We start from the raw sequence: 27,685 nt of genomic DNA, 5'->3' as shown, positions 1-27,685 counted from the left end.
CCCGCCGTCCCCCGCCGACCCCCGCCGTCCCCCGCCGTCCCCCGCCGTCCCCCGCCGTCCCCCGCCGTCCCCCGCCGTCCCCCGCCGTCCCCCGCCGACCCTCGCCGTCCCCCGCCGTCCCCCGCCGTCCCCCGCCGACCCTCGCTGTCCCCCGCCGTCCCCCGCTGTCCCCCCGCGCCGCGGAGCCGCGGCCGGCCCCGGGACTCCTGCAGCAGCGCCCGCCAGGGGGCGCCGCAGCACGCGGGGAGTGCCTCACGCCAGCCCGGCCGCTCATGGCCGCGGGCTGGGAAACTCCTCCCGGAGAAACACGGGAACAAAGGCTGCCGCAGCCTCTCGGTGTTCCGCGGAAGGAGTAAGGGTTGTTTGATTCGGCCCTCAGGCTGAGGAGAGCTGTACGGGCCACAGGGGGCTCGCGTTAGCAGGATAGCTGTTTGGATTTCCAGTCCCTTACTCTGTGTCAGATTTGTTCTGTGATTCAAAACTTGGACGTTGAACAGTAAACGAGATTTGGTAATGAGAATATTCTGTTAGGTTGTACTTCAAATTTTAGACCCAAATATGAGTCCTCTGAAATGCTGGATTAAAGCAGCTCACCATAAGATAAGTTGGGGGTTGTTCTGCTGTTCTAGGATGACTCGTACTTACGCATCCTGTAACGATAAATGCATACAGAACTGTATGGTTAATAATGCACTTTGTAGTATTTATTAGTTTTCTACAATTGTCCTGTAAGTGGAAGATATTTCTTTTTATTTTGAGGTTTGGGGACTTTTTGCACCTCTTGAGAGTACTTCTCTGAAGACCTCCAAAGATACGCTTTCTCTTACAGAGCAATTTGTTTTCTTCACTGACATATAGTTGTCTATCTAGGATTCAGCTTGTAAAATACAGGTGGTGATTTTCTTGGGTTTGAAATGTTGATGTTTTTGTCTTGCAAATATATTTTCTGGGGCTGTGTAGGTTGTATTTTAAATGCAAATATACCAAGAAAGCTGAAAAAAATGAAATGTTTACAAAAACACTAGTCTTTTGTCTAATACAGAGAGATGGTTTAAATGAAATTGGCTTGCTGCTGTGCTGCACCTGCTCTTAACATTTTCCTTGAATCTGCACTAGTTATATAATATTTATGGTGTCTCTGCATCTTAATGGTTCTGGAGCACTTGATCCTCTCTTCAGCTGTGGTGCACCTGATCATTATGCGACCGTGCAGGCACCTTATTTACATCTCCTCCAAAAGTTAGTGGTACTGTGAGGAAAAAAATCTAACTTCTTGGGAACTATAGAAATCTATAGCCTGCACTTGAAAGGTACTTATGCACATGACTAATTTGAAACACATGGATAATCCTATTAAAATCGGTGGGACTACTTATGCATTTTAAGGTAGGCACTTGCCTAAGTACCTTGGTAATTCAGAATCTGTAACAGCAGCAGAGACTGAGTGAATTCCAGACCTAGAAAACTAGGAGAAATGCCAAGATTTCATGAGACTTTAGGTAGCACAAGCAGTGGCACCAGTAAGAACCTTAGCTGGCTAAGAATGGAATTCAGCTGTTCTTTGGAAAAGCTGATATATCTTAGGGTTATTGAGTTTTATTGTTTCCTAATTTGTGGGTATTTCACAGCAGAAGTGAAGTGGCCAGTGGCACAACAGAGCATGTCTTTCAACCTTCCAGCACACAGGAGCTGTGAGGTCCACATGGTGTAAATACTGTGCATGTAGGATGAGAAGGTGGCGTGATTTTTTGTGCAATGAAGGTGCATCCTACAGGCAAGAGAGCAGCACAACTGCCACATAAAGCTGTGCAGCAGCAAAATGAGCAATAAAAATATCTTTCCTGCAGGGGCCTTGACATTCCAATTACAATCAGGTAGTTTAGCTGTAAATACCTTTACATGAAAAAGCACTAAATAAGATAATCAATTCTGTTGCAGGAAGCACTAAGATTCAGTGTATGATTCCAGAACCTTTCCTCACTTAGCAGTGGGAGGCACACAACAGATTTTCATGTTAACAGGAACTGATAAACAGGCTCTCAGTATTCTCATCAGTGGCTCTTTGTTTGTGATAAGGAAATTGCTGGACTAGACTTCCCAGGAATTTTTGTCTCTTACAACAGCCTATTGCTGTAGGCAGCAGCAGCTGCTGAGTAAGGACATCTGACCTAAGTCTGGAAGTCCCAGGATGTAGCTGAAGGTACTGCATGCACCCACTGCTGACTGGTGCCTCACTGCTCTGCTGTGCTGGCTGCCAGAGCAGCCCTGAGCTGTGAGTCCCATGGGGAAACTCTCCTGGGTTCTGCTGCAAACACTTGTGTCTGTTCGCATTGTTAACATCACTTCTTTTGAAGTACTGGCAGCAGATCAACATTTGTCCTGATCAAAGGCTTCCAGATTTGGTAATTCAGCTGTAGGGACTTCAGTTCTTTACTGACTTGTTACTGTTATCACTAAGAGTGTATGGTACACTGGAAAGATTAGTGATTGTGTAGTTGGAGAAAAATATTCTGCTGACAGATTAAACTGTATTTCAGGACTTTGTTGAAAAAGTTCAGTTTGTATGAACAGATATATCACAGCACAGTGATGAGGAAAACGGCATATACTTTTCTCAACAGGTTATCTAAAATAGCTTTAAAATTTATCTGGGCTACTGATATAGAAAAATAGCATTGCATGTAGTTCTGTTGACAAAATCATGCATGTCTGGTAGGCCCAGAAGACAAGGAATCAGACACAGATGTTTACACTGGTAAACAGATTTTTGTGAAGTAACAAAGAAGTTTACCATACCTGACCAGCAAAGTGATCAAAGGTGAATTCGCAGGTGGCTCTGCCTGATTTCTGTGCAGCTGAGCACAGCACTGTGTACTTGTACAAGTATAAGGTTGTCCAAGAAAGACAAAGCCATTACTGTTGTTACTGCAGGTGGTTATTTCATTAGGCTGGTAAAAAGCAAACAGAATTAGCTTGCCATATGTACATTTATCAGTCTTCATGACAACACTACAGAAACAAAGCCTGAAAAAGCCTATTTTGGAAAAATAAATGTTCAGGTGGATTGTATGGTGGAAAATGTGCTTAATTCTGCTACCAAATGGCATAATGGCTTTGCATGCAAATGGAGAGGTAGGACACCTTGTATCTTATTGACAAATTGTTTGCTTAAGTTCTGTCAGTAAGGGCTGTAGGCTATGGATAATGAGTGTGTTTGGCTAGTTGTGTGCACTGCAGAGAAAGGCAGTCTAGAGTTTCTGGAAGAAATATGGAAAACGAAAGATCTCTTGAATTCAGAATTATATAATGCCTCACTTGTTTTAATGACCTAAGTAAATGATTATATCCTAAAAACTCCCCTTAAAAAAACCCCTACTTTTGCAAACTTAAAACCAGGGAGGCTCAGGATGGGGAGGAATGACGGAGAGTTTGCAAGAAGAGATCTGAGTAGTAGATTTTTCAAACTGTCAAATACTTTGCACTTCACAGACTTAAAATACATTTGAGTATATAGGAAGCACAACAGTATTTCTGTGAATGACCAACTCTACAGCACTGGAGAGAGCTTGCGTGTTCCACCAATATTGTTAACCTCTGGGAAAAGAAAATATCTAGAACATATGTCTGAATTTATGCACCCATGTAGCACTTTTTTATCCTTCAAAACACATTAAAATAATGTTGCAGTGTTACTATGGGGTAGATGAATATTTTTCTTAATTTTACAGACAAATAGACCTTGGTTCTAAAAACTTAAGAAAAGCTTGTCTAAACCTGATGGTATTGCTGAAACAAATCTTTACTGTTTCTACTTTTAGTTATTCTTGAATAAGAAGTCTGTGGCTATAGAAAAACAGGCCAGAAAGGAACCATTTCCTAGATAGCTTTGTATAAGTGGTAGTTTTGAACTTGAAGGTGGTGTGTTGTCCTGGAGGAGAACACACACTCATAGAATCATTTAGGTTGGAAAAAACCTTTAGGATCATCAAGTCCAGCTGTAAATCTAACACTGCCAAGTCCACCAAATGAATACATGTAGTATTAAAGCTTAAGTTTTATTGCTGTTCTAGCAGGAATAGTCAATTCTGTCTCACTTTGTTATTTCTTTCATGGAGTTGGAATAAGAAACTACTCACCTCCAGAGATTGTTTTGTTTGGTGAACATGTTTCTCTTTAAGGTTAAGAGACTTAAGGCTCAGTAAAAAAAAAAAAAAGCTTGTTAGAAACCTAGAGACCTTTTACTAGGATCAAATGGTCCTAATGCCATTATCCCTTGACTAGCCTTCAGAGTCAAGTGCCATAAATAGGATGGCACAAAGAAAGGTCTGATTGTTGAGGAATCTGAGTTGCCCCCACCTTTTGTGAAAAGCCATTTATGAATATGGAATAAATTCTTTGTGAGTAACAGAAGTGGAAGGAATGTTTTTAGCTTGAATAACTTTATTTGTCCATGTTCCTGGATACAGTAGTAACATTGGAGCATATACTACCATACAGATGTCTACTTTTTTCCCCCCAGAGAACCTACATTTATGTGCCTGTATTTTGCACAAAGATTTCAAAGTATAGAGAACAGAAAACTAATGACCATGGTTCTGATTTGTAATTGCAATTAAAATATTTGTTTTGTTTTGTTGCAACAGTATGTTATGTATCCTTAATACTTTTCTGCAGTCTTTCTCTTCTGCGTCTTACAAAAAAAAACCCCCAAACCCTAAAGCATTTTTTTAACTATGAATTTATTTCAAATTTAAATAATGGAAATTAGGATTTCATTTACTTCTGAACTATGTGTCACTCAAGACTTGAGTAATGTCTTCTCAGAAATCTTTACTAATATGTAGCTTTCCTCTTTATTGGTAGTTGTGTCTCAATCCCAATTTAAACACAATCTTTTGCTTTTTGTGAGATTTTATTTTTCAAAATTCAATTTAAATTACAAAATGTTGTTTCTCTAACTTTGTTAGAATGGACAGAATTAAATGGCACTGAATTTTTTTTTTTTTTTGGTAACTTTATTGAAGAGAAGTTAAGAGAATGTGTGCAGAAGCACTTCTATGTACTTCTATGTCCCCGTCCCCCCTTCCCTTTCCCCCCTTGTCTGGCATGTTATAATAATACAATGGTGTAATCCCAACTTCAGGTACTGCAGAGTCCACTTCAGGAGGACAAGTAGAATACAGAGCTCTGTCTGGAATTTGCTACATGGCATGGTATCATTTCGTTGGCCTTATCTGGACTAGTGAATTCATTCTTGCCTGTCAGCAAATGGTGATTGCTGGGGCAGTGGTTACTTGTTATTTCAACAGGTGAGTGCAGAATTGCCGCTTGATAGTTTTGGGGATTTTCCAGCATTTATTTTCAGTCTATTTCTAGGAAAAATAGTCTCAATTAGACTGCAATTATGTCAATATCTGGAATCCAATTTACTATAAAATTATGTTGCTTGTTGCAAGATCTTGAGTAAGATTTTACAATGTGTGTGGTATTAATGTGACTCGCCCCTACTGCTGGAGATGCTGGGCCAAACTGAACTTTGATACAAGCTGTTAGAGGGGGAATTACCATTCAGAAGGCATAGGCTGCATTTGACCCTTTTCTGGGAGACTGCATTAGCTCCAAATGAGAAGCAATATATTGTTCCTTGGTAATTTCATGTATTCATGAGCAGTTTGACCTCTTTGTAAGTGTTCATCCCTGCTCTGGGTTTCCATGTGTTCTGCCTGCCTAACTGCCTGGTCTAAAACTTTTTTTTTTCATTCTGTGCAGATATTTTCAGTTAACTATAAATGCTTTAACACTGTTAAGGATTTAGACATGTGCAAACAAACTTCCTTGAATTTTATACACCCAGAAATGTAAATATGGAGGAAATGAGGAAGAGTAAAATGAAATTAAATTGGGTTTATGCACTCATTGCAGGAGCAGATTTAAATCTCACAATATGTTGTTGAGTCTTTTGATGATGAAGAGAGCATTTTCCCGATAATATTTTTCCTCATAACTATTTTATGAGCTCTCTCATCCTCAGTGCTCTTCTATGCCCAGTGATGACATTTTCTGATCTGTGAAAAACTGGCGTTTTAAGGCATTTCTTCATTTTGTATTAGAGGAATATCGTGATAACTTCAATTTGTTGAAAAATTAACCCTTGAGGAAGGTGATGTGAGATTGAGGTGAGGAGCCTGGCCAGAGTGAGCCTGGAGCCCTTGGAGCACTGGTGGCAGCTACCCAGGGCCATATGGCTTGGGCAGCTGGGAAGGATGTCTTTGGGTTCTCCAAAACTTAGGGAGCAGGTTTCCATTGATGGTCTCCAGAGTGTATCCTTGGGTGTTTCAGTCACTGATCAAGAGGCTACTGCTGGAAGGTCTCCAAATGATGTGTTCCCCACTGCCCAGCAGAGACACCAACACAGGCTCTGCTTTACAGGACTTGCTCCATAAGGGTTTCCTGCAGCAGCTGAGCGACCTGTGCTGCTCCAGCCAAAGCAGCAAGGCTGGAAGATCAAGGAACAGCCACTGCCCACCCCTGGTTTAAGCAATATTTTATCATTCCATCCAAAAAGCCAGGGCAGGACAATGTTTAACATGTGTTTCAGGAGCTTGTCCATAACAGGATACTCTACACAACCAACAGCTGTGCCACTGAACTGGTGCTTAGGTAAGAGCAAATAAAACCTAAAACTTCGCTTTTTTAAAGGTTGAAATCTTTTTGAAAGAGTGACATAGTCTCACCCTTTTATTTTACATGTCATAATAGGACCTGAAAAGGGAGGAACTCTTATTTCTGATGTCATCTCTTTTTTTCCTGCTGAAGGTCTGGAACTCACATGGCTGTGCTGCTGTGGATAGTGAGCTGCCCTTCTCTTCTAAGCACATTGATTTAGCAGCTGAATGCTGAGGCACTAAAGGTTCACTTAAACTGGCTTGAGAAAGCACAGGAAAGTAAAGTACTTCTGCTGAGTTCCTGGGCTCTGTGCTGCAGTGCATTTTGGTGCAATACACCAGATAAATCCCCAGGGCAAAGGCACTGTCCATATCTTGTTCATGTAGAGCAGGGAAGCACCTGTAGAAACTGCCGTGATGACATTTACTGCTCTGTTGGGGGCTTCTGCCTTCCAGCTGTTTTTTACTGCTGCAGGGACTGTCTGCCAAGTACAGAAGGTTCCTGCTCCCAATTGTATTGGTATCATTTTGTGCAACTACCATCAAGCTCTCCCCTTGCTTGCCAGATGACCTGTACTGTGTTGAGAGACTTGTGTTTGCAAGAGGAAATGCAACTTTTCTGTGGTAGTAATCCCTTGTCCTGGCCTTTAGGCTGTCAGCACAGATCCACAGAGATGCAGAGCAGTGTGGGAATGGGGAGAGGGTGCTTAGCTGCAGGAGCAGTCACACCAGCAAGGGCAAGGGTTATCTCCAGCTGTTCCAGCAATTCTGAGCTTGTCTGCTCTGTGTTTTTAATGTATTCCCTGAGGCAGCATCATAAGGCATGTCACAAGAGTTTGTTTATGGGATCTTACAGACAGGCTTACTTCTTGGCCTGTAAGTGCTCCGAGGAAATAGCATAGCCTTTCCATGTGGAAATCTCCTTCCACAGCACACTCAGCAACGTGCTGCATGGCAAACAGCATGAGTTGCAAATGGGGTGGCCAGGGGGTCATTTTATCTGGATTAGCATTACAGGTTACATATATTTGGCCTGTAATACCATGACTGAAAATGGATTTTGCCTTCTTTTATTTTAGTTGAAACCTGAATACACAAAAGTTTTTTATTAATTTAATAAAAATAAATACAATTTTTTTGCTTAACTATTACATTTTACAACTTATGAAAAGGGCTCAGTCTTTTAAAAAACCTTCTTTGTTACAATTGCTGTTTACAATTGCTGAGCTTTATTCTCACTCTGATGTTCTTAGGTGTTATGTATTTACCTTTGCAGGGAGATGAGCCTTTCCCCCTCTCTGGCAGTAAAGGAAGGTGATATGGTAACTTGATCCATGCCACAGGCATCACTATCCTGTCCATGTCTGAGTTTCTTTAGTAGCTCCAGTGCACTATGTCAGTGCATGGACTTGAAATTAAGGATTGGGGTTATCTACCTGACTAAGGTGTTCAGTACCACAACTTCCAAGAGAAGTGAAATGCATATCTCTCCCAGTAAGTAAAAAATGAAGGTTTACGGATGTGCACCAAAGTCACAGAGAGTTGAACTAGAACCCACTTTTAAAGGCTTCCTGTTCAAATATATCTGCAATATTTATGGACATCCTTTGCCCTACTTACATACGTGACCTAAAAGAGCTACCAGCATATATGTAGTCAGACCTGTCCTGTGTGGCTTTGAGATCAGGTAAAAGGGAGGTTGGAAGTACAGTCTGTGTGGTCTCTGTTAGTCTCATAATGTCTGTTTTATTAAAAATCTCATAATTTATTGTTTTTTTAAAAACTGAGATTCATATTTACTTGAGGAATAGAAGATTCATTCCTTAACACTTCTAAAGTATTTTATACTAAAGTTATTTTTAGACAGTCTTTGAAGTTGGTGAGGCATGAGTGAAGAAAACTGTAAGCATAGCTCCTTAAGAGGAGAGGATTTTAAAGAAATGAAGAAATATCCTTTCCTCCCATTCAAACTTCTGTGTCTGTTGGGTGTGTTAAGATTACATTTTTTTCTTCTCACAAGATGCATGTGTGACCATTTGAATCAAGGAACTTAGTGTTTAAAAAGATATTGAGTGTCACAGAGCTCACAAGTAAATGAAGGCAATTGACAGTACTGAAGAAATAAAATTATTAGAAGATAATGTGGTATGCAACAGAGGTCCACAGGATTTTGGAATAGTAGTGATGTATGTAAATCAAACAATCTCATGTTATAACATAAAATAGAAATACCAAAGAGGAAAAGCAAGTTGTGGCTCTACTCAATCTTATAATCAATCAGGCAGATTCCTAGTTTTCCCTGATACCTTGTGCACATGCAGTGGAGTTCACTTGCACAGAATCCACTGCATAATGATTGTATGCTTGTGCTAAAGTCACGTCAGGACTGTAGCCATATAATGTACAAAGGTGGGTGAAACTTCAGCCTCGAGAGTGATGGGAATAGGTGGACGATTGGGTCAATCTTGAGGTTGTTTACAGTCACAACCATCACCTGTTGCTGTGTTTAGCCTCTTTCCTGTGTTTCCTACTCTGAACCAGAATTACAAGGAAAATCTGTTCTTTTTCTAATCTTTTTGGAGACAAAGCAGAATCCTTGTCAGACCCTGTTCTTCAAAATTCCTTTGCTAGGAAAAGAAGGTGTGGAATAACCTCCAAATGTGTAAAAATTTATCTAAACTAAGCTTCAAATTTTGACATTCCTGCTCATTATTTAGTCATGTAAAAAAAATCAAAACCCTTCTTCATTTTTCTTTTTAGTAACAAGTATGTTATTAACACAGGAATAAACTTTATCCTTTCTGTGTTTCTTATCACTGGTTAACCTTTAACTTGCAGAAACTTAACAATTTATATTCTGAGATCAAACTGACATTCATATGTAAGGTAGTCTATGGGGGAGAAAGAAACAATGGCTCAATCTGAATAGAATAATTCATCACATTGTGATGCATGTGTTTCTAACACAGAAACCTGATGGCTTTAAAAAAAACCCCCAAATTGCCTTATTCTGTATAAAATTCCACTATCCCCAGAGCTGTTCCACTGGTTTTAAAACAAAAATAATAAATGTAGCAACTGCTTTGCTGGAATTTCCTATTTCAAATAATGTGGTATATTCACATATTTAAATACAACTTCACCACTGCAAAAATTTTGTGTTTTGAATAACCTGCAGTGATACCTTCAGGATTCTTGCACAACTGTAATCCCTCTCTGAAATACAGTGTGTACAATTTAAATCCTTTCTGAAGTGAGGCTTTAATAAAAATATATTTTTAGAGCTTCTTAGCCCAAACCAGTCACTCTCTTATTGGTGCCTTTTAATTTTTTTATTTCTTGTGAAAACTACTGATTTTTCAAGATAACAGAGGTTTTGAAGAAATCACTTCTGAAAACAGGGCTTCTTGTTTGTGATATTAGGTCTGGTCTTTACTTAGCTACTTAGTCAAATGGCTGCTGGTTCTGTGCCTAACTAAATTTTTCAGGGTTGGGCCAGTTGCTTAAGAGTTACTTTATAGAAGGTCTAATTATCACTATTGATCAGTATGGAGTTTTTCAATCCTAAAAAAATCCTATTTTTAAAGGTACTTAGAGTGTTAATTTAGTTGACTTTCTTTTTTTTTAACAGCATTTGACAAGGGATGAGGGGAGTGTCTTTAAGTTGATTTCCTGAGGTTTATATAAATTCTTGAGAGCTGTGTCATGCTACCATCTGTAAATGACTGACATTAAACTGACCTTTATAAAGGAAGCAAAAAAATAAGACTTGTATTTAGGCCATATTTTTGTTTTTGCTCTTTGGCTTTTTGATTTTGACAGAGACATTATTTCTCCGAAACATTACAGGTTAGTGTGTGCTAGAACTACAAGTTTTTTAGTTCAGGTTGTAATTCTAAACATATAGTATGATATTCCTTTTTTGCTGTATTCCATTATAAAAGAAAGCCTGTTCTGTGGAAAAAAAAAAAAAAAGCATTAATCATTTTAACAAAATTTAAAACAAACTTTGGCCAAATTGCAACTATAAAAGTAGATAGCAACTCTCAGTTTTACATGTGAAAACTTGCAATTTTATTTTCTAGTTTTAATTTTACCACTAAAGAAGAAATAGTGGATTAATTCCCTCAGACTAAAATCTTGAAGAACCAAGAGTGAAATAAAAGATTGCAGAGAATAAGAGAAGTGACAGAAACTGGAGAGATGTGTTCAAGGAGTATTCTCAGATATTGTTCACTTCTCCTATTTTCCATTTTAGTTTTTTCCTAGGTATTTTTCCATTCCAGAAAACAGTAATTTCTTAAGAATTAAACTAATCCAGAAGTTATAAATTTGGCTGCTTTTCTTGGGACTAAGGAACACTGAGATGAAGTCAGTAGAAAAACTGGAGTAGTTCAAGTAGGAAAGGAGATAAAAACTTAATTCTTAAAATTTCCAAATACTAAAAAGACACAATGTTTATCTTCTTAAATAAGTTTCTAAAGCATTTTTAAATTGTTTGTTTTTCTTTCTAGAAATAAAAATAACCCATCGCCTCACCCAGTCTTGTCTTCCATATCAGTTATTTTTTGCTACCACCTAGGAACTGCTGTAAAAGGCTCATTTCTAATCACAATACTGAGAATACCAAGGATTCTTCTCTTGTACCTTTACAATATCCTAAACCAAAAGGTAGGTATATACTTCTGTAACCCTATAAAAATAGTGATTTAAAGATGAGATCATGGGGCAAAAAAAGTGAAAAATATATTTCTTGCTTAAAATAGATGATATTACATGGATTTTATGTTTCATCATGTTTTCTTCATTAGGAAAGCTTTTTTTTCCTCTCAACTCAGATATCAATGCTTCCTTTTTATTCTCAACTCAGATATTTTTAAAAGCAGAAAATACCAATAGTAAACCCACCTTTATTTAGTGTTTATAGATAAAGGTTTTTATGAAGGATAAAGAGAAAAATCGGCAGACTGCTCTATTAAAAAATTTTGGATCATAAATATTTAAGAAGCAAAAGTAAGAATACTATTGTTAGATTTAAGATCTGTTATAGAAAATACTTCATCTGCCTTGTAATATGATTTTATAGAAAGAATATATGAAATAAGAATGATTCCTGAGAGTTGTGTAGTATCCAAAACACATCTTTTAAGATACATGAAACAAAGAGCTGGGCTGTTTTGAATGTTTTTTGCCTCCTTTTTACCTTTCATGCATCTCCACACCAATTCTCTTCTGCTGGAAATACACCACTGTAGGTAATTCTGGCACTTTTGCAAGGAGGGAGGTCTGGTATGAATGCATAGGCCTGACTTCAGGAGAAGATTTAAGAAAAGGTTTTAAATGTAGGCCTTATCCTCTAGGGTTTACCTTGGCCTTGAAGCATGTTATGTATAGTTATGACAGGATATTTACAGTGATCATACCTATGAGGCATGTGTTTGGTATAGGTTATGAATGCTTAAATAAAAACCTCTTGTAATAAAACACTTGAAATTTGTGGTCTGGGTTTATGTTGCTTTCATTTGAAAGTTTTGGTTATAAAACTTGGTGTGTTAACTAAGAACATTCTATAACAACAGTTGATGGGACAACTTGGAATATTTTCTGCCTTTAGAGAAAGCAGGATAAGTGGACTTGCTCGTTACATGGTTTTGTAATCTGAATAACTGTAGATTTAATTAGCAAAGAGAGATTATTTGTGTCTGCAGCACTGTGCCACAGGCTCCTTTTTGGTCCAGTTCCCAAGCATTCAGTGATATGACCCATAGCTGTAACTGCTGCTAAAGAGGCTAGAAAGTGCTCTGGGCAGCTTGTGTCCTCAGTCCTTGAAAGGATTCTCCCAAGAGTAACCGTGCTCCTTTGCATGGCAGAAAGGACAGGCTGTGGCCCCCCTTTCACTGAGGGCCAGAGTCGTGGTACTAAAGGATGGAGAAGTGACGCTGCATTCTTGTAGGGCTCACCCAAGACTTCCCCACCCTTGCAAAAATGTTGCTGGCCTCTATGAACAGAGAAAAAGTCAGGGGTCTGAAAGCTTGCAGGTAAATTTAAAGACATTTTCTACACAGAAGTCTCCAAGCAGAATCAGAGAGGAGATTGTACTGGAAATCCCTTGCTCTAGGCTTTTAACAAATAGTACTTACTGAGATAATACAGTTTTACTAAAATCATTTCTCCAGCAATACATAGCAAGAGTAAAGTATTCTCTGTCAGGAGTTTGCATGTATAGTCACCATTTTGAAGGAGTTATTCCTGGAATATTTTCATGAACCTTTCTGAAAAAAGTTCAGAGGCTTGTGGTTTCTGCTTGAAAAATGGTAGTTGTTTGGACCTGAGTTTTCAATAGTCACTGGAAGATCTCTGCTTTCCAAAACAAGATAAAAACATCCTGATCTCTGGAAAAATAAGATTAAAAAAACCAAGTATCCTTGAACTGAATTTCCTTTTGTTGAGAAAAACAGCCACTTAAATTTGGAAGGCTACCGTGGATACCAAGATGTCTTTTTCTTGTCTTGAATCATGTCTTTGATGAACTGTTCTGAGCTCATTATGTGATGGGTGTGTGGGGGCATGGAACAAACATTAAGGTTTACTGCTCAGTTTTTACTATGAAATTAATAGCTTAATGGTCTATGAATAACCTGTTCTAATATAAGATTTTTCTTCCTGTCCTGAAAAATGAATGTATGCTCTGAGTTAAAACACATGTATGTTCATATAAGCCCTTCTGCCCATTCTTTTATTATTGTTCGTTAGGGTACCAGTCATTTCAGAACTGTGGAAGGTTTTTGATAAAGTTAAAAATCTGTCCCTGTACTCCCTGGTCACTGTGAAGTGCTGTAAGGATTACTGGCTTGCCTGCCTGTTTTGCTCCCCAGGCAGATGTTAGCTCACAAAGCTGCTCACAGCAGTTATTTTCTGTTCCCAGAGAAGAATCTTCCATCCACAGGAAGAAAAAAAAAATCCACAGCTCTTCAATAATTAATATTGAAAGGTCTAAATTAAAAACAATTCCTAAAATCCTAATTGAAATATCTGCTGTCTAAGTGAAAATTTTATCAGAAGAGTCAGTCCCCTGTAAAGCAAGTTTGTTTCTAGAATGGTGGTTCTGTTTGAGGCTAATTATGTATCCAGTAACCAATAATTTTATTTTATTGCAGAAGAATGCAAAGTGCCTGTTCAGCTGCTGTTTCTGCTGGGTTTGCTGCCAGGAAAGTTGCTTAAGATACTTTAACCAGGTATGCTCTGTCATCTCTGTCCCTCAGCCTAGTCTGGATACTGCATGTGCGTGCCTGCCCCTTAGCATGGCTAAAAAGCCACAGCGAGAGCATGCAGGCCAAAATTTCCTGCTGGCCACCTGAACTAAACAAACAAAAGAACCTCCAAGTGCAAGTGAAACTTGTTGCAAAGAAACAGGGAATTGGCAAATGTGCAAGGTGCTAGATTTTAGAAAACTTGTTAATACAGCTTGAGATAGCCCTTTCAGAGGTCTACTTGCTCTTTCTGTAGGTTAGACTTAACATTTTGCTGAGTTATGCCAGACAGAGTCCTGAAACACGGAGAGTTCAGGTAGGAGGAAGCAATGAAGAATTAGGAAACATACCTGGAGATGTGACATTAAACTAATTACAGTGTTTTCCATCTGAAAGTCCTGAATGAAGAAACTTGAATTCCTGGCTGCTTGCCATTATCAGCAGATCTGGGAATATGAACCATGATGTTAGCAGTCTTGTTGTAAAGGTGTTTTTATTGGAAATGGATGATTTCTGACATACAGCAGTTTTACAGATACTTGACACCTCTTTTTTCCTTCCCGATTCTTTTCTCCAAATGTGTTCCAGATTTATATATATAATTGTAAATAGTTAATTTTTGTCTTTGTCATTGCCTTGTTTTTATCTCTGAGGACTGTGATATTCTTAATGTAAAAGGGAGTCATATTTTCAAATTGATTCCTCTCTCTGACTTCTTTGTTCTCATTGCTGAAGGTAGTAGTGAAGTAAACAAGACAATTCTGATAAAGGGTCTGACTTCTTCTCCTAAGAAGATACATAAATTAGGTTTAATCTTGGACAGTTATGAAGAGAAAGTTTTTAATTTATTGCACCCTAGATTAAAACTTGTGGAGTGAAATCTCTGAATTTTCCAGGCCTACATATTCTAGGTAGGTCTTATGGTCAGTGACTTGGTGAGGAATATCAATGTTCATTTTGACTCCAGGCTTTCCATTTGTAGTCACCCTTTCCCCTTGGCTTGGCTTCCTGCCTTTCAAAGAGATATCCAGCATCCTAGTGTTTACTTTCTCCAGCTGTTGTATGCTATGTATTTGTTAAAAGAATTAATTACTGTAATGTTCTTCCTTTTGTTTCAGAGGGCTGTATTGTAGCTCTTGTTCCCTTAAAAGATTTCCTGTTTCCTAATCTATTTTTGGCAATATTTCTGTTTTTCTATGATTTGTGGTTTTTAATCTAATGATCATAATACAGTGTTTGCTTTTGTTTTGTTTTTTTGAATATCTTTTTAGCAAGGGTGATGGTAGTCCACATGTTCCAAATCCAGGGCAATTTGGGCAACAGTTAGAGAAGAAAAAAGCAAGAATAGGCCACAAGATTTTAATAGAACTTTTATCTGTATGAAAATGTAACATTGATCTTGGGTTATTGCATCTCATAGAGTAATTAATGGATCTAATTATTTATTTCCTTCCCCCCCCCCCCATAACTAATGTGTTCAAGCCTATTTCTTAAAAAATATATTTTAACTGCAATTGAAAATCTTAGTCTTTGATTCTGTAAAATCTGTGGCCAAATGTTAAAGAGAAAAAAAAAAAAGAAGGAAAAAGTCCGCAGCTTTAAGCAGCTTTGACATATTGCTTGATTAACAGAAGTAGTGAAGTCTTAAGAGCTCCTACTGAGATTGATGAAACCTGCTGGGAACAACCTAGAAATTTCCCATAGATGTTGAACATGGACTTGAGAGTAGGACTTGGGAGGGAGGGGTTAAAAAATTGCTTGTACCTGTGTTTCTAACATTTTCAAAGTATTCTTTAAGTTTAGATTTTGATTTTTTGTACCTAAAATGTGGAACAGCTGTTGTAAAATTTGGTCCAAAGATCGTTGTGTACATGAGCATTCCTTACTATTTACAATTCCTTTGCTTTTTATTTTAGTATTACTTTCACTATAGTGAAAAGCATATAATTACCTGAAACTCTAAAAAAACAAGATCCAATCACGTCTGCACTTCTGCACTATTTTCTTCAACTTGTTGTTATGCTGCTTAGGTAATTTAAGTTCTTTCTGTTCCTTCATTCACAAGTTTAATCAGGATTAAACAGAGTACTTTGTTTTCCCTCTGAGAACTTGCAGATGAGAAACAGGTGCTGGAGGAAGTAACCCTGGTGATAGAATGCAAGCTTCTTTCTTCCCATACAGAATCAACCAAGTGCTCTATTATGTTATCAAAGAGTATTTTTTGGGCTGGAGTACCATCCTGCATGTGGGATTTAATACTGACTTTAACAGTTGCATGCATCCCTGAAGTGACTCATTCTCTGCAAGCTCAGAGCTCTCCTGGAAGTTAACTGGAACAGGCCAAGGAGTTACCCTGTCATCTTCCCATCATGACACAGTGCTGTGCTAGATACTGGCAATTGTCATATTTGCAGGGGTAGTTTTGGAGGAGGGGTAATGTAAGCCCAGTGTTCTGTGCAGATTGCAATACAGACAATTGCATTCAGCCTTCCTAAATTTCTGTTGGATTTGCAACTGGATCCTGTGCTAAACTGTGGTGTAGTGTTGTTATGTGCTGTTAAACAGTTCACTCTTAAAGCTGTTCCACTTCAGTCATGGGCAAAGTGATTCATGTGTGTGTATAATCCATTAGTAACAATTGTAAAGCACTCTGGGTTCTGTGGCTGAAAAGTGCTTTCTGAATATAAAGTCATTATCCCTACTTGACAGTTCTGTTTGCCAACACTTGTCAGAATTACCACAGATTTTTCATCTGGCTCTGATGGTTTCAGTATGTTCCAGATAAACATATCCAGTCATCTCAAAGAAAATCTAGGAGATTGAAAGTTTTCTTCCATAAAAAAGAGTATACTGTTTTTTCATGTGCTTTGGGAATTACAAGGTCTGTGTCTCTCCTGCTTTCTTAAGTTGTAGTGGCAGTCTTTTAACTTTAGGTGCATCAAAGTGTTCACATGTTCTCCCTTTACAGCCTTGTTGCAGTGACGTTTTTAAAAAACAATACAGCTGGATAGTTTTGCTTTTCTGTGTCCGCTTTGGGTCCATCTGCAGCCAGTTGGCAAAGTGACCTCTCCAAAGTGCAGTGCCTGGATTTCTAAAGGGGTTGCTGAGCAGGGTGTGGTTTCTCTGTGTTAATCAGCATGTTTGCTGCAGTGTAGCCTTCTGGGCTGTCAGTGAATGTCACTGAATTCAGCAGTGTGTGAGCCTCATTTCCTACGACAGAGACCCTTCCCTGAGACTGAAAGCCGGCAACTGTCTCGTGTAATAAACCAGAAGCAAGTCTGTCTAATGGCTGTATATCCATGGCAGTCATTGTCTCTTAGGCTTCCATCCACAGTTTATCAGGAGGTTTCAGTGGATTGTTCAAAATTCTCCACAGTGCCTTGTGGAGAATTCATCTAGATAAATCCAAAATTCATGCATACTATTGTAAAGCAAGTTCTCCTCTGCATGCCAAACACATTGTGCCTCACCCCATCAAGTAGTTCTTTTTCCTGCCAAAAACAATACTGCATTTTAATTTTACTGGCAAAATTGCTTCTAGATATAGAGCTAATTTTTCAATCCTCTTGAAAATACAAGGATAAAATGTTAATCTTCAGTGAAATCGTATTTTAAATATGTTTACTTTCCTTCTACTGACTTTATGTATGTAATAATAGCAAATAAAATTCCTCAAGTCTTTACTTGTTCTGTAGGATGAGCCATGTAGGGAACAGAGTTGAACAAAGCTGACTAATTCTTACTTTGATATCTTTCTCTTCTTCCCTATCCCATTAAGAAGAAACAAAAGGGGAAAAAGAGAGAGAGAGAGAAAATAAAAGGCATTCAAGCAAGTGACTGGTAATTCAGTGCTTTTAAGCAGAGAAATTTATTAACAGCTCTCTGGAAATCTTCAGTTTGATTTATTTCAGAAATCCCAAACAAGAACATTTTCTCACTAAGTGCAGAAGACACTGAAAGCAACCCCAGTAATGATGTAATCATGATGCAATGGGCACATAAAGCAGGATCCTTTTGATCCAATCCTGTCATTGAAATGGAGCCCACATGTAACACTGTGATGCAGCAGGAAGGGACACTCTACTACCCTCTGAGGAGAAAGTTGTGTTGGTCCTACCCACTGGATGACAGCCATGGAGGGAGTAGATGACACAGAGAATAGGAAGCAAGGAAAGTTGGAAATTTTCTCCAGTAAGTCCAGACTGCAAATATAAAGTGGAATGAACATAAATGAAAGTTGTGCTTTTTGGACTGCTTGGGAAGATTCAGGAGGTTATTGAATGTTCCTTACAGATGAAAATAACAAAAAATAACCATTTCTGTGTTAGCTGTGTGCTTATTGATTAGAAGTGGAGGAGGAGAATATTCTCCATTTGTTTGTCAGCCACAGGACAATAGCCTTTATTTAACAAGGCTGCAGGAAGCACAGAGTCAGTCCTGGAAGGTACAAGATTAAATACTTGCACCGGAAAGAGTGGGATAAATGCCATTGTACAAGTTGCTGGTTATGTTCTCAGTCTTATCTCACTGGGGGGACTGGAAAATCATGTGACAAATGAGGGGTAAGAGCTAAGCCCGTTAGCCATCTATGAGACAGCAGGGAGGGATAAAAGCCAGACAAGATCAGCAGAAAAATCAGTAGATGTAAATTTTTCATGAATAAATGTTGTCTGGAAGTTGGAAGAAGGTTTCTAAGGACCAGAGGGACAACTGTCTGGAATAGCTCTAAATGTAAGGCCTGGGAGAGGGGAAGTCCTAAAAGATTTAAAGAGGGAGTTTTCCATTTAAGAGAAGATTTGTATAATGTGCTAATCTGAAATAGCCAGGGACTGGAGTGGCTGAAATTCCCTTCCAGTCTTGTATGTCCTCATCTCTTCAGTGGGGCCTCACAAGGCCTGCCTTGCTTTCATTTCCCACCACTGAGAGTCATGATACAACTTTCTCACCAGACCACTAACTGCTGCACAGCAGCCACAGTCATTGCCTCTTGCTACCATTGGATTTTGTTTTCTGAGGGGCTTCCACTGGCAGCAGTGGCACTTGCAGGCTAAGACACTTCACGGTCCAGCCTGAGCTGCACCACACTGCACTGGGGGTAGCTAACCACGACAGCCCCTAAGAGATTTGGCAGCAACAAGATCAGATCAGGCTGAAAATACCAGCAGAGCAGAAAAAGCTGAACTGGGATGAGAGACCAGCATGTCTCCTTCTTCTTTTTTAAGAAGATTCTGTTGCTATGGCAATTCTCTCTTCCCCAAGCTCATTTTATGAAAGCAAGCCTTAGAATGGAGGACTGAATTCAGCTGTTACACAAAGTAGCAATTATTCTCAACAATTGGGGAACTTACAGCCTGGATCTGAGCCATAGCGCCTTTCTCATGAAACTACCAGGTCACTTTTTCCAAGACCTTTGACATTCTGTGTTGTGAGGCACAGAAGGATATATTCTTTAAATAGGTTTTTTTGCATACTGTGGTATTTGGAAATATGTAAACATTCCCATTCCCCATTTATTCATCCTGACACTGAGAAATCAGTGTCTAGTTCCCAGGCCCCAAGCCAGAAGAGGCTTGTGTACTTCAGAGAGGTGGCGATATGAGATCAACTTGCTGGTGCAAGGATAAAGGCTGTTCCTGACCCACTGTCTCCCATTTTTTCTGACCAACCCTATCTATCAATGCAATCATTACTTGCTTGTCACCAGAGCAGAGACTACCATTGTAAAAGATCAATTCATTAAGCAAAGATAAAACTGTAAGAGCTATAATAGGTACATAAGGATCAGACTGAGTCTCTTTCTAGGTCTAGTATCCCATCTTCAGCAGTGACGGTGAGTAAATGCTAAGGTAGAACAAGGATATTTCCCTGTCTCTGTGCTGTTTCTGAATCTGATTTCAGCCAAGGGACTTCTTGGGCTGAGTGTGTTTTCTGTATGTTTAATAACTCTCAGCTGATTCCTTTTCCCTGAAACTCCCTGTCTCCGTTGAGTTCATGCAAACTTTTAGCAGCTAAAGCATCCTTTGTCTAGCAGTTCACAGTTTACAGATTTATAGTGAGAAGAAATACCAGCTATTTTCAAATTTGGCTCCTACTACTTCATACTGTCCTGCCCCTGCCTGGACGTTGTTCTGGAAGGAACAGTGAGCCATCTAACCCTATACAGCCTCTCTGCATTTCTCATGAGTTGGTAGCCCTCTTGCTGCATCCTCCTTCAGTCGTCTCTTTTCCAGACAGAAGAGCCTGATGTTCCCCAGACAGAAGACATTTCATACCTTTTGGATCATTCCTGCTGCCCTTCTCTCAAATATGTTCAAGTCCACTAAAGCTTTTGTGCATGGAAAAAGACTGTATTCTGTAGAAAAACATATTTAAATAACCTGTGTCTTAATGTTAGCAGGTTCTTAACTGACCATGGTCTACCACCTCAGCCTTCACAACTAACTTTAATTTGAAAGGCTTTGGATTATTGCACATATCCTGCAATTTTCAACTTAATGGGATATCTAACCTTTTTAGTCCAAAGTCCAAATGATTTGCAAATATAGGTTAACAGCTTGTGTGTGTTAGGTGTTCCTTGATGAGTAAGGATGAGAAATCACTTGAGCTCATTTCAGTGCAATGCTGAGTTTCATGGAAACATATGTTAGCTTAAATGTTTGATGTGTTTTGTCAGTGAGAACATATAGATTTCTATGTGGCTGGATGGGATCAGGGCATGGGGTCTGTATGAGAAACTTGAGACTTGTTAGGCAAGTGTATGGAAAAAGATTCTAGGCTGAACAAGAGACTCTTCAAATATTTATTTTTCTCAGACATGTATTTTTTGCTAAAAGGTAGAGATCACTTGGCTAAGTCTTCCAATTCTGCTGGTAATATTCCTGCTTTACATACGTCTGACTAGTTTTGTAGCCTTCAGCAGTTCATTAATTTCTGCCTCTCTCTTATTCCTTCTATAACATTAGATTATTTATTACCTGGCTGCCTTTGTTTCTTGAGTATTGTCATTAGGTAATGCTTACATGGTTTGTTTTAAGTTATAACTGCTATAAATGCCATTTTTTATCAGCTGGTTTGTAACACAACAAGTCGTTGTGCGGGTAGTGTACTGTCTCCAGCATTATTTTCAGTCTTTCCAAGATAACCATTCTAGTTAATAAATATCAGAAATTCTTTTCATTGCACATTCTTTGAATACCAAAATGGCTACTTCAAGAGTGCAAACAAATGGGTATTTATTTTAAGTTTGGAAACAATGTTTGTACAAGTGCATGTGCATTTCCAACATTCTTTTTAATTTTTAAAACACATTTTTTGCAATTTATAATGAATACAGAATCTCTGTTTAATTTATTGGCAAAATTTATACTGACCTCGCCAGACCAGGATCTACTCTGTGAATTTAGTTCTTAGGGGACAAAAACAAACTTAGAAAACACTTTTCCACTTTGTGTCTCTGTTCCCTCTCTGTTTAATGGGAATGATGAAACAGACTTAACTCACAGCACGTTATAAAGAGAAGTCTGTCCATGTCTGAAATACTCAGTGACTGCTACAGATGGAAGAGGGAGCGTGATGTGAGGCCATCTACCCTTTGCCTGTGTCCTGGGCCAGCAGGGCTGGCACTGGCAGCTCCACTGCTGCTGCATCCTGGGATGTTCCGGGGTAACGGCATCCTGCTGGGGAGGGAACAGCATCAGAATAAATGAAAGTTAGCACAGAAAGCATTTTTTCCTGTTTAGAAATGAAGTGAACTTGCTTGTTTAAACATATTTTTATGCAGATACTCTTTGAGTTTCTGTGGAGTTCATTGGAGTCTCTGATTTTTCATAGAGTAGGCAATAAATCCATGGTCTTTATACTCTTTCCATCTATGGATGTGTTTGCTAATATGTAAGTACAATATTTACAGAAACTGTTTTTTTCTTTACTATCAGAGGAAAAATAACTGTTTTTCATATAAATAATATCCACAACAAAGAGACAAAAAGTCTTTGATTGCATTTAATCAATCTTCTTTCTTGCTTTCTTGCTTTCTTGCTTTCTTGCTTTCTTGCTTTCTTGCTTTGCTGCACTGCAGTATGCTACACAAGTTGCTCAGGGGTAAACTGGACTCTCCAGAAATAAATTTTCTTTGCTTCAGATATCTGAAATTATTTTATATTTTGAATTTTAAGTGAGAAAAAACAGGTTTTTGAACAGGAAGTGCCTTCAGTAGGCCAGTATAATTCACTTTCAGCAAACCCCTTATGGGCTGGTTTTTTTCACTTCCAGGTGAAGCAGAAAGAAATGTAAGCACCACATACATGTCTGGGTTTATAAATTCCGTCAGAACAGTAATCCCTTGCACACTGTGGTTCTTACTGACCATACCAGATGTGACTAAAGTTTTTGTGGCATAATCTGCCTTCTGGTATTTTGAGTAAAGGGAAACTGCTCATAAGAATTGCTGGCAAAGCCCAGAAATGTTTCAGGTGTTGTAAGTGCTGCTTTTCTTAGCTGCTATTTTGGACATAGTTTCAAAACCTTGTTGAGTTCCATAAATGGGACATATATGTCAATTTATGCATAAGTTCAAAAATAATCAAATCCATGAAGGAAAATATTCTATCCTCCCCACCTGTCCAGGCAAGTTTCCACAAAGGGGTATAATGTAAAATTCTCAATACGTTATCTGTTGTTCGGAGTGGGGTGGGGCATGTGACCTCACAGTCACTGGTCTAGTCCAGGATCCTTCACGAAAAGGTTTATTTTATGGCTATGACCACAAGCTTGAATTTCACTAGTATCTAAAGTGTTTGAAAGAGCCATGTGTAAACGTTTTTTAATCATCAACCTTTAATGACCCACTAAACACATAACTTCATTGTTCCACTTACATAGTTTGCCAGCAGTGTTGGAGATAGACACCCAGTAAGTTTGGAGAGTGTGACTCCAGGTGTTTTCTGGTAATTGTGTCAAATTCATTCACAAAAATTGGGGTAGAGAACTTCGGTGTTTTAAAATAAATTGGATAAATGTGGCTTCAGAAATTTATTTAGTCATTATTGTAACATTTGTCAATGGTAAAAACTATGTAGAAAAAGTCTTTGAATTTAGAAGTGTAGTTATTATAATAATTTGAAATAAAATTGCCATATTGTGCAAAATAGCTCTTTATATTCATAAAGTCAGTATTTCCAAATAGAGTTTAAGGCTTTGCATTTTGCTGAAGTAAAATCTAGATTATGAGTCTTTCCACTCTCACTGCATTATTATTTTATGTCATTTCAGCATGCATACACAACTACAGCCATAAATGGAACAAATTTTTGTACATCAGCAAAGGATGCTGTCTGTATTTTGGCAAGGAACTCTGCTAAACTTGCATCCATTAGTTGTTTAGGAGATTTTCTCCTGTTTTTAGGAAAGGTAAGAGTAAATAAAATAACTGTTCTATAAAAATGAAGTGAAAAATCAGGTTTGATTGTCTTTCATTTACCTAAAGTAAATAAAGTTTATCTTTGTTAACAACACTTTGTTCAGTGTTGTTAATACTTCAAAATAAGTTTGGGAGAGAAGAATATTTAAGGAATTTAACTTTGCAGAGTTATTTAGTTGTATTATAGCAGCACCCTTGGTGCCACTCTGGCAGTTCCAATTGCAACAAGTCTTTGGTAAATATATGGCAAATGGTTTCCTCTGCCCTATGGAATTTACACATGGAATTGAACACAAAGTATCACAACTACGTGATGCTGGAAACTGCCTAGCTATCTCCCAGATGAGATGAGCTCTTTAAATACTGGTGTGATGTATTTGCCTCAGGGTTTGGGGGGATTGGTTTTTTTATGAGAAACATTTCTATATGATTAATGAGGCTGCACTGCTCTCTTGCTGCCCTTTACAGGTGTTTGTTGTATGCTTTACTTTTTTTGGAGGATTGATGGCATTTAACTACCACCGGGAGTTGCAAGTTTGGGTAGTTCCTTTGTTGCTGGTTGGATTTTTTGCCTATGTGATGTCCCATAGCTTTTTGTCTGTGTTTGAAGTCACAGCAGATGCCATGTTCCTTTGCTTTGCTATTGATATGGAAACAAATGACGGAACTGCAGAGAAGCCATACTTTGTGGATCAGGAGCTGCTGGTAAGCCCCACTGATTACAGCAAAGATATTTGAGACATTCTAAGCTTTTAAGAACTTTTTCTTTCCCCAATCCCTAGTAATCTGAACCCACAACCCATGCTATTTCCTTTCCAACACCTTAGAACAGGATGGACTCAGGAATACAAGTACATTAATTTATAAACTGAAGTAAATGGCTCCCTCTGACTCCTGTGTGCTAGCTACAACCTGTTGCCTTCTTTTAGGTCATATTCTGTAAGTAATGGCTGACTAGGCCTAATTAGATATATTGTTGGTAATTTAAAAATATAAATAAATAGATGAGCCAGGTGCAGAAATTGATCCATGGGGGTGCCCTAAGATTAATGATTATATTTCTTGTGACTCACTGTACAGTGATGAGAAAAAATAAAAAACAAGTAGCAGCTCAGGGATCCATTCCAAATCCTACAGATGCTGTAGTTCTGAACAAATTTAATGCAAATCTGAGTTGCTCTGCTTCATACCTTTACAGATTCTTTTGCCGAAACACTGTCTTCTATCTCTTGATTAAACTCTTCTGCCTCTGGACAGATTGTTCTGTGTCTTTACCCTTGTAATTACTGTATAATATTACCTTCAGTACTTAGCTAATAGTGATGTGTAGTGCTGTAACTGAAGCATTTGAATATATATGTGCCATCCCTTTCTAAACAAGAGAATATCTGAAGATGCAGATATTAGTTTCCTTTTGTGCTGGTTTTGACAATTCTGTCTGTTTCTTCACAAACCATGCAACAGAGAAAAGCCTAGTGATCCATGAAGACAAATACCCAGCAGCCAGAGTAGCTCATATAACACAAATGTTCTGGATGGATTTCTTCAGGACAATGTCAGAAGAACTGGTTTTGGGTTCTGTTTTTTATTTATTTTTTTAATGCCGCTGTTAGAGTTTCTGTAATGTTCATAGAATTTTGTTGAGAACAACAACAAACAACAAAAACAATGAAAAGGCAGCCTAAAGATAGGCTTAACCCTTTGTACAAAAGAAAGCAGATACATATTCTTCGGCTTTGGTTCAGAATAGTACTTAAGCACATTGCCTGGATAGGAATATGAAACCGAATGGAAAGCTCTGAAGCCTTGACCTCTGTTCTTCCCTCTCTGTTTTGCCAAATGCTAAAATACTTCTTAAGCCAATTTTCCTTCATGAAGCAGAGGCTTTCCTTCTCCACTTCCAAACTTTGTGGTAGTTTCTCTTTAACTCTGGTCTTAATTCTATGTAATTAGCCATGCCCTAGAGCTGTGGGTGAAGAGAGGATTTCTCACAGGGACAAGGAGTCTTCCAAGCAGGACAGGTTCTGTACCCTTGTATGGAAAAACCATGGGCAGCATATCCAAACTCCTCCTCATTGTAAGATCAAGAGTCAGTTTGCTCACACAGACAAGAATTTGGAGTTTCCCAACACATGAAGGCATTTGACTCGTCTGTGTTACAGTCAGGTTGCAAACATCCCCGGGGGTGGAAGGGAGGCTTTGTGGCCCTCAGGACAATATGCAGCGGTGGGCAGAGAGACATGGGAGGGATTTCATACAGCTGGAGTCCTCATTCCTGCAGTAGGAGATATAACAGAAATTCTTGATTCATCCCTCTCAGCTGCATTCATCACTTCTGCTGCCTCTGCAGTCCCTCCCAGTATCACTCAGTGTCATCCAGCCAGGAACCAGCACAGTTTCTTAGCCCTGGGCTAATTATCTTCCTCTACCAGGTATTTTTATTTGCATAATTGTTTCCTTTCACAAACGATCTTACCCTAGTTTTTGCTTGTAGACCTTTGTGAGTCAGAGTAACAAGTTAACAGAAGGGCAAAACCACAGAAGCACAACACCATTCCAGGATAACGAAGATGGGACAGAGCTCCAACCTATGGTGAGACAGAAGCATGGGATGTGTATTTATCTGCCAGCTAATGTGTTTGCCTTTATGTTCCAAGAAGAAGAGATGGAGGTTATCAAGTATCTCCTGACATCTCACAGCAACCAGTATGCTGTACCCAGTATCCTATTTTTTCTTCTATTGCTCTCCCTCCTCAGGAAACCCTCTGCTATTGCAAAATGGATAGGTCAAATATTTCTTCTCTTCTTTCTCCAAATTCCACAGTTTGCCCAGCAGAGGAAGAGAAAGTTTGGCCTGTGGCAAGGGGGTGGAGGATAAATGCTATTCAGATAGTCTTTCACATGCCTGCTGTAGCAAAGTCAGAAGAGTGGTAGGCTGCTTAATTTCATGCTAGACCTGCTGAAGTTCCAGACCTCTAAGATCAGAGTTTAGAAGCCCCTCCCCTCCCCTTTCGTATCAGTATATACATTTATTTACTCTGTTTTATGATGTGGTAACAAACCTGAGGTGCCAGAAGGGAGTGTTTCCCCACACCCAGGCTTGAGAAAGTCCTCAGGGTCAATACTCACTCACTGACATCTGAAAAAATACTGTAAATTGCCCAACCTGAGAAGCTGTCCCAGCAAGTTCAGAATCAGGACTGATTTTCCCCAAGCATTGTGGGGGCCAAGCTAGGGCTGCTAGAGAAAGATTCTGCAGGAACAGCTCCTCTGGCACCCACACTTGCTGGACACTACTCCACGTCGTCTGCCGTCTCAGCTACTTAGACAAGTGTAACAGATGTCAGTGATTTTTCTTGATCTGCTTTCAAAAGGTACCAGGCTCTAGCAAGCTCTCACACAATCCTGTGGGCATTCTGCTACAGGCAGAGCACTCCTCCAGTTTATTACTACAGTGAGGGATAGTTGTACAAAAGTTTTTCATTGTTTGGGTCTGTTATTGCATTCTTCAGTAATTTTTTGCCAAGAACAGAAACCAGAAGCTGGGTGGGTATTATTCCCTGCAAGATTGTGGATTTGAGATACAAAAGAACCTTGGTTGTTTTCCCAGTTTACTCTTATGACATTTAAATGCAGAAGCAGAATGAGTGCTACACATTGTTTGACTCTGTTTTTCTCTCTTTGTAGACTTGAATGTGGTGTACACCAGGAAGTGTGGAAGTAGAGCAGCAATAGCAAAAAATGGTCATAGAAGTAAAGGTTACCAATACCCCAGGACAAAGTATTATTTCTCTAAATCTGTTGTATCTTCTGCACTGGTAAAATGACACACAGTCTGTTAGTATGAATAAAATATTTTGTGTATCATCACATCTGATTTTTATTACTACACTTGTTATGATGGTCTGAAAGTTGTTAATAAACTCACTCTTTGTAAATTTCTATGTTGTCAGACTAAAATTAGTAAGTCAAAAAGGTTATGGAGCTGTTCTTTTGGTGTGTCTGCTAACATGATTTTTTCAGGCTTCTCTGGGTATGCTGTGTCAGTCATCCCTAGATCAGTAAATGCAGAAACATTTGTAGAGGAGGTACTCTGAGATGACTGTGTCCTGATTTATTCTGCATATCTGAACAGCCAATTAAGGACCAGACTGAGCTCACTGATGGAAATTACCCTTGATAGAAATTCGCTGTAGTCAAGATAATTAGCGGTTATGAGGTAGGTGTCTTTCTTTTAATTATACTCTTTTGGGAATAGTTTTTACAAGTTTGTATCATAAACTGTCCAGGTCCTCTGGACAGAGGAGGCAGATGAGGAACAGTCCTTCCTTCCTTCTGCAATTAAAAAGATG

At 38.9% G+C, this 27,685-nt stretch overlaps 1 protein-coding gene across 2 annotated transcripts in view; it reads left to right on the top strand.

Annotated features, from left to right (window-relative positions):
* The window catches only part of SLC44A3 (solute carrier family 44 member 3), a 40,236-nt gene extending 12,961 nt beyond the window's left edge, over positions 1-27,275 (top strand). For both annotated transcript variants that reach the window (XM_069022693.1, XM_069022694.1), the window contains exons 10-16: positions 5,144-5,309; positions 11,180-11,336; positions 13,823-13,900; positions 23,186-23,323; positions 23,802-24,038; positions 25,828-25,926; positions 27,021-27,275. In XM_069022693.1, the coding sequence (XP_068878794.1) occupies positions 5,144-5,309; positions 11,180-11,336; positions 13,823-13,900; positions 23,186-23,323; positions 23,802-24,038; positions 25,828-25,926; positions 27,021-27,026 (881 nt within the window). In that variant the 3' untranslated portion in view covers positions 27,027-27,275. The remainder of the gene's footprint in view (positions 1-5,143; positions 5,310-11,179; positions 11,337-13,822; positions 13,901-23,185; positions 23,324-23,801; positions 24,039-25,827; positions 25,927-27,020) is intronic.
* Positions 27,276-27,685: the final 410 nt, after the last annotated feature.

The sequence above is a fragment of the Aphelocoma coerulescens genome, chromosome 8, assembly GCF_041296385.1.
Source record: "Aphelocoma coerulescens isolate FSJ_1873_10779 chromosome 8, UR_Acoe_1.0, whole genome shotgun sequence".
In the NCBI taxonomy this organism is placed as follows: domain Eukaryota; kingdom Metazoa; phylum Chordata; class Aves; order Passeriformes; family Corvidae; genus Aphelocoma; species Aphelocoma coerulescens.
The sequence above is the reverse complement of the archived record's forward strand: the minus strand, read 5'-3'. Positions and strand labels throughout refer to the sequence as shown.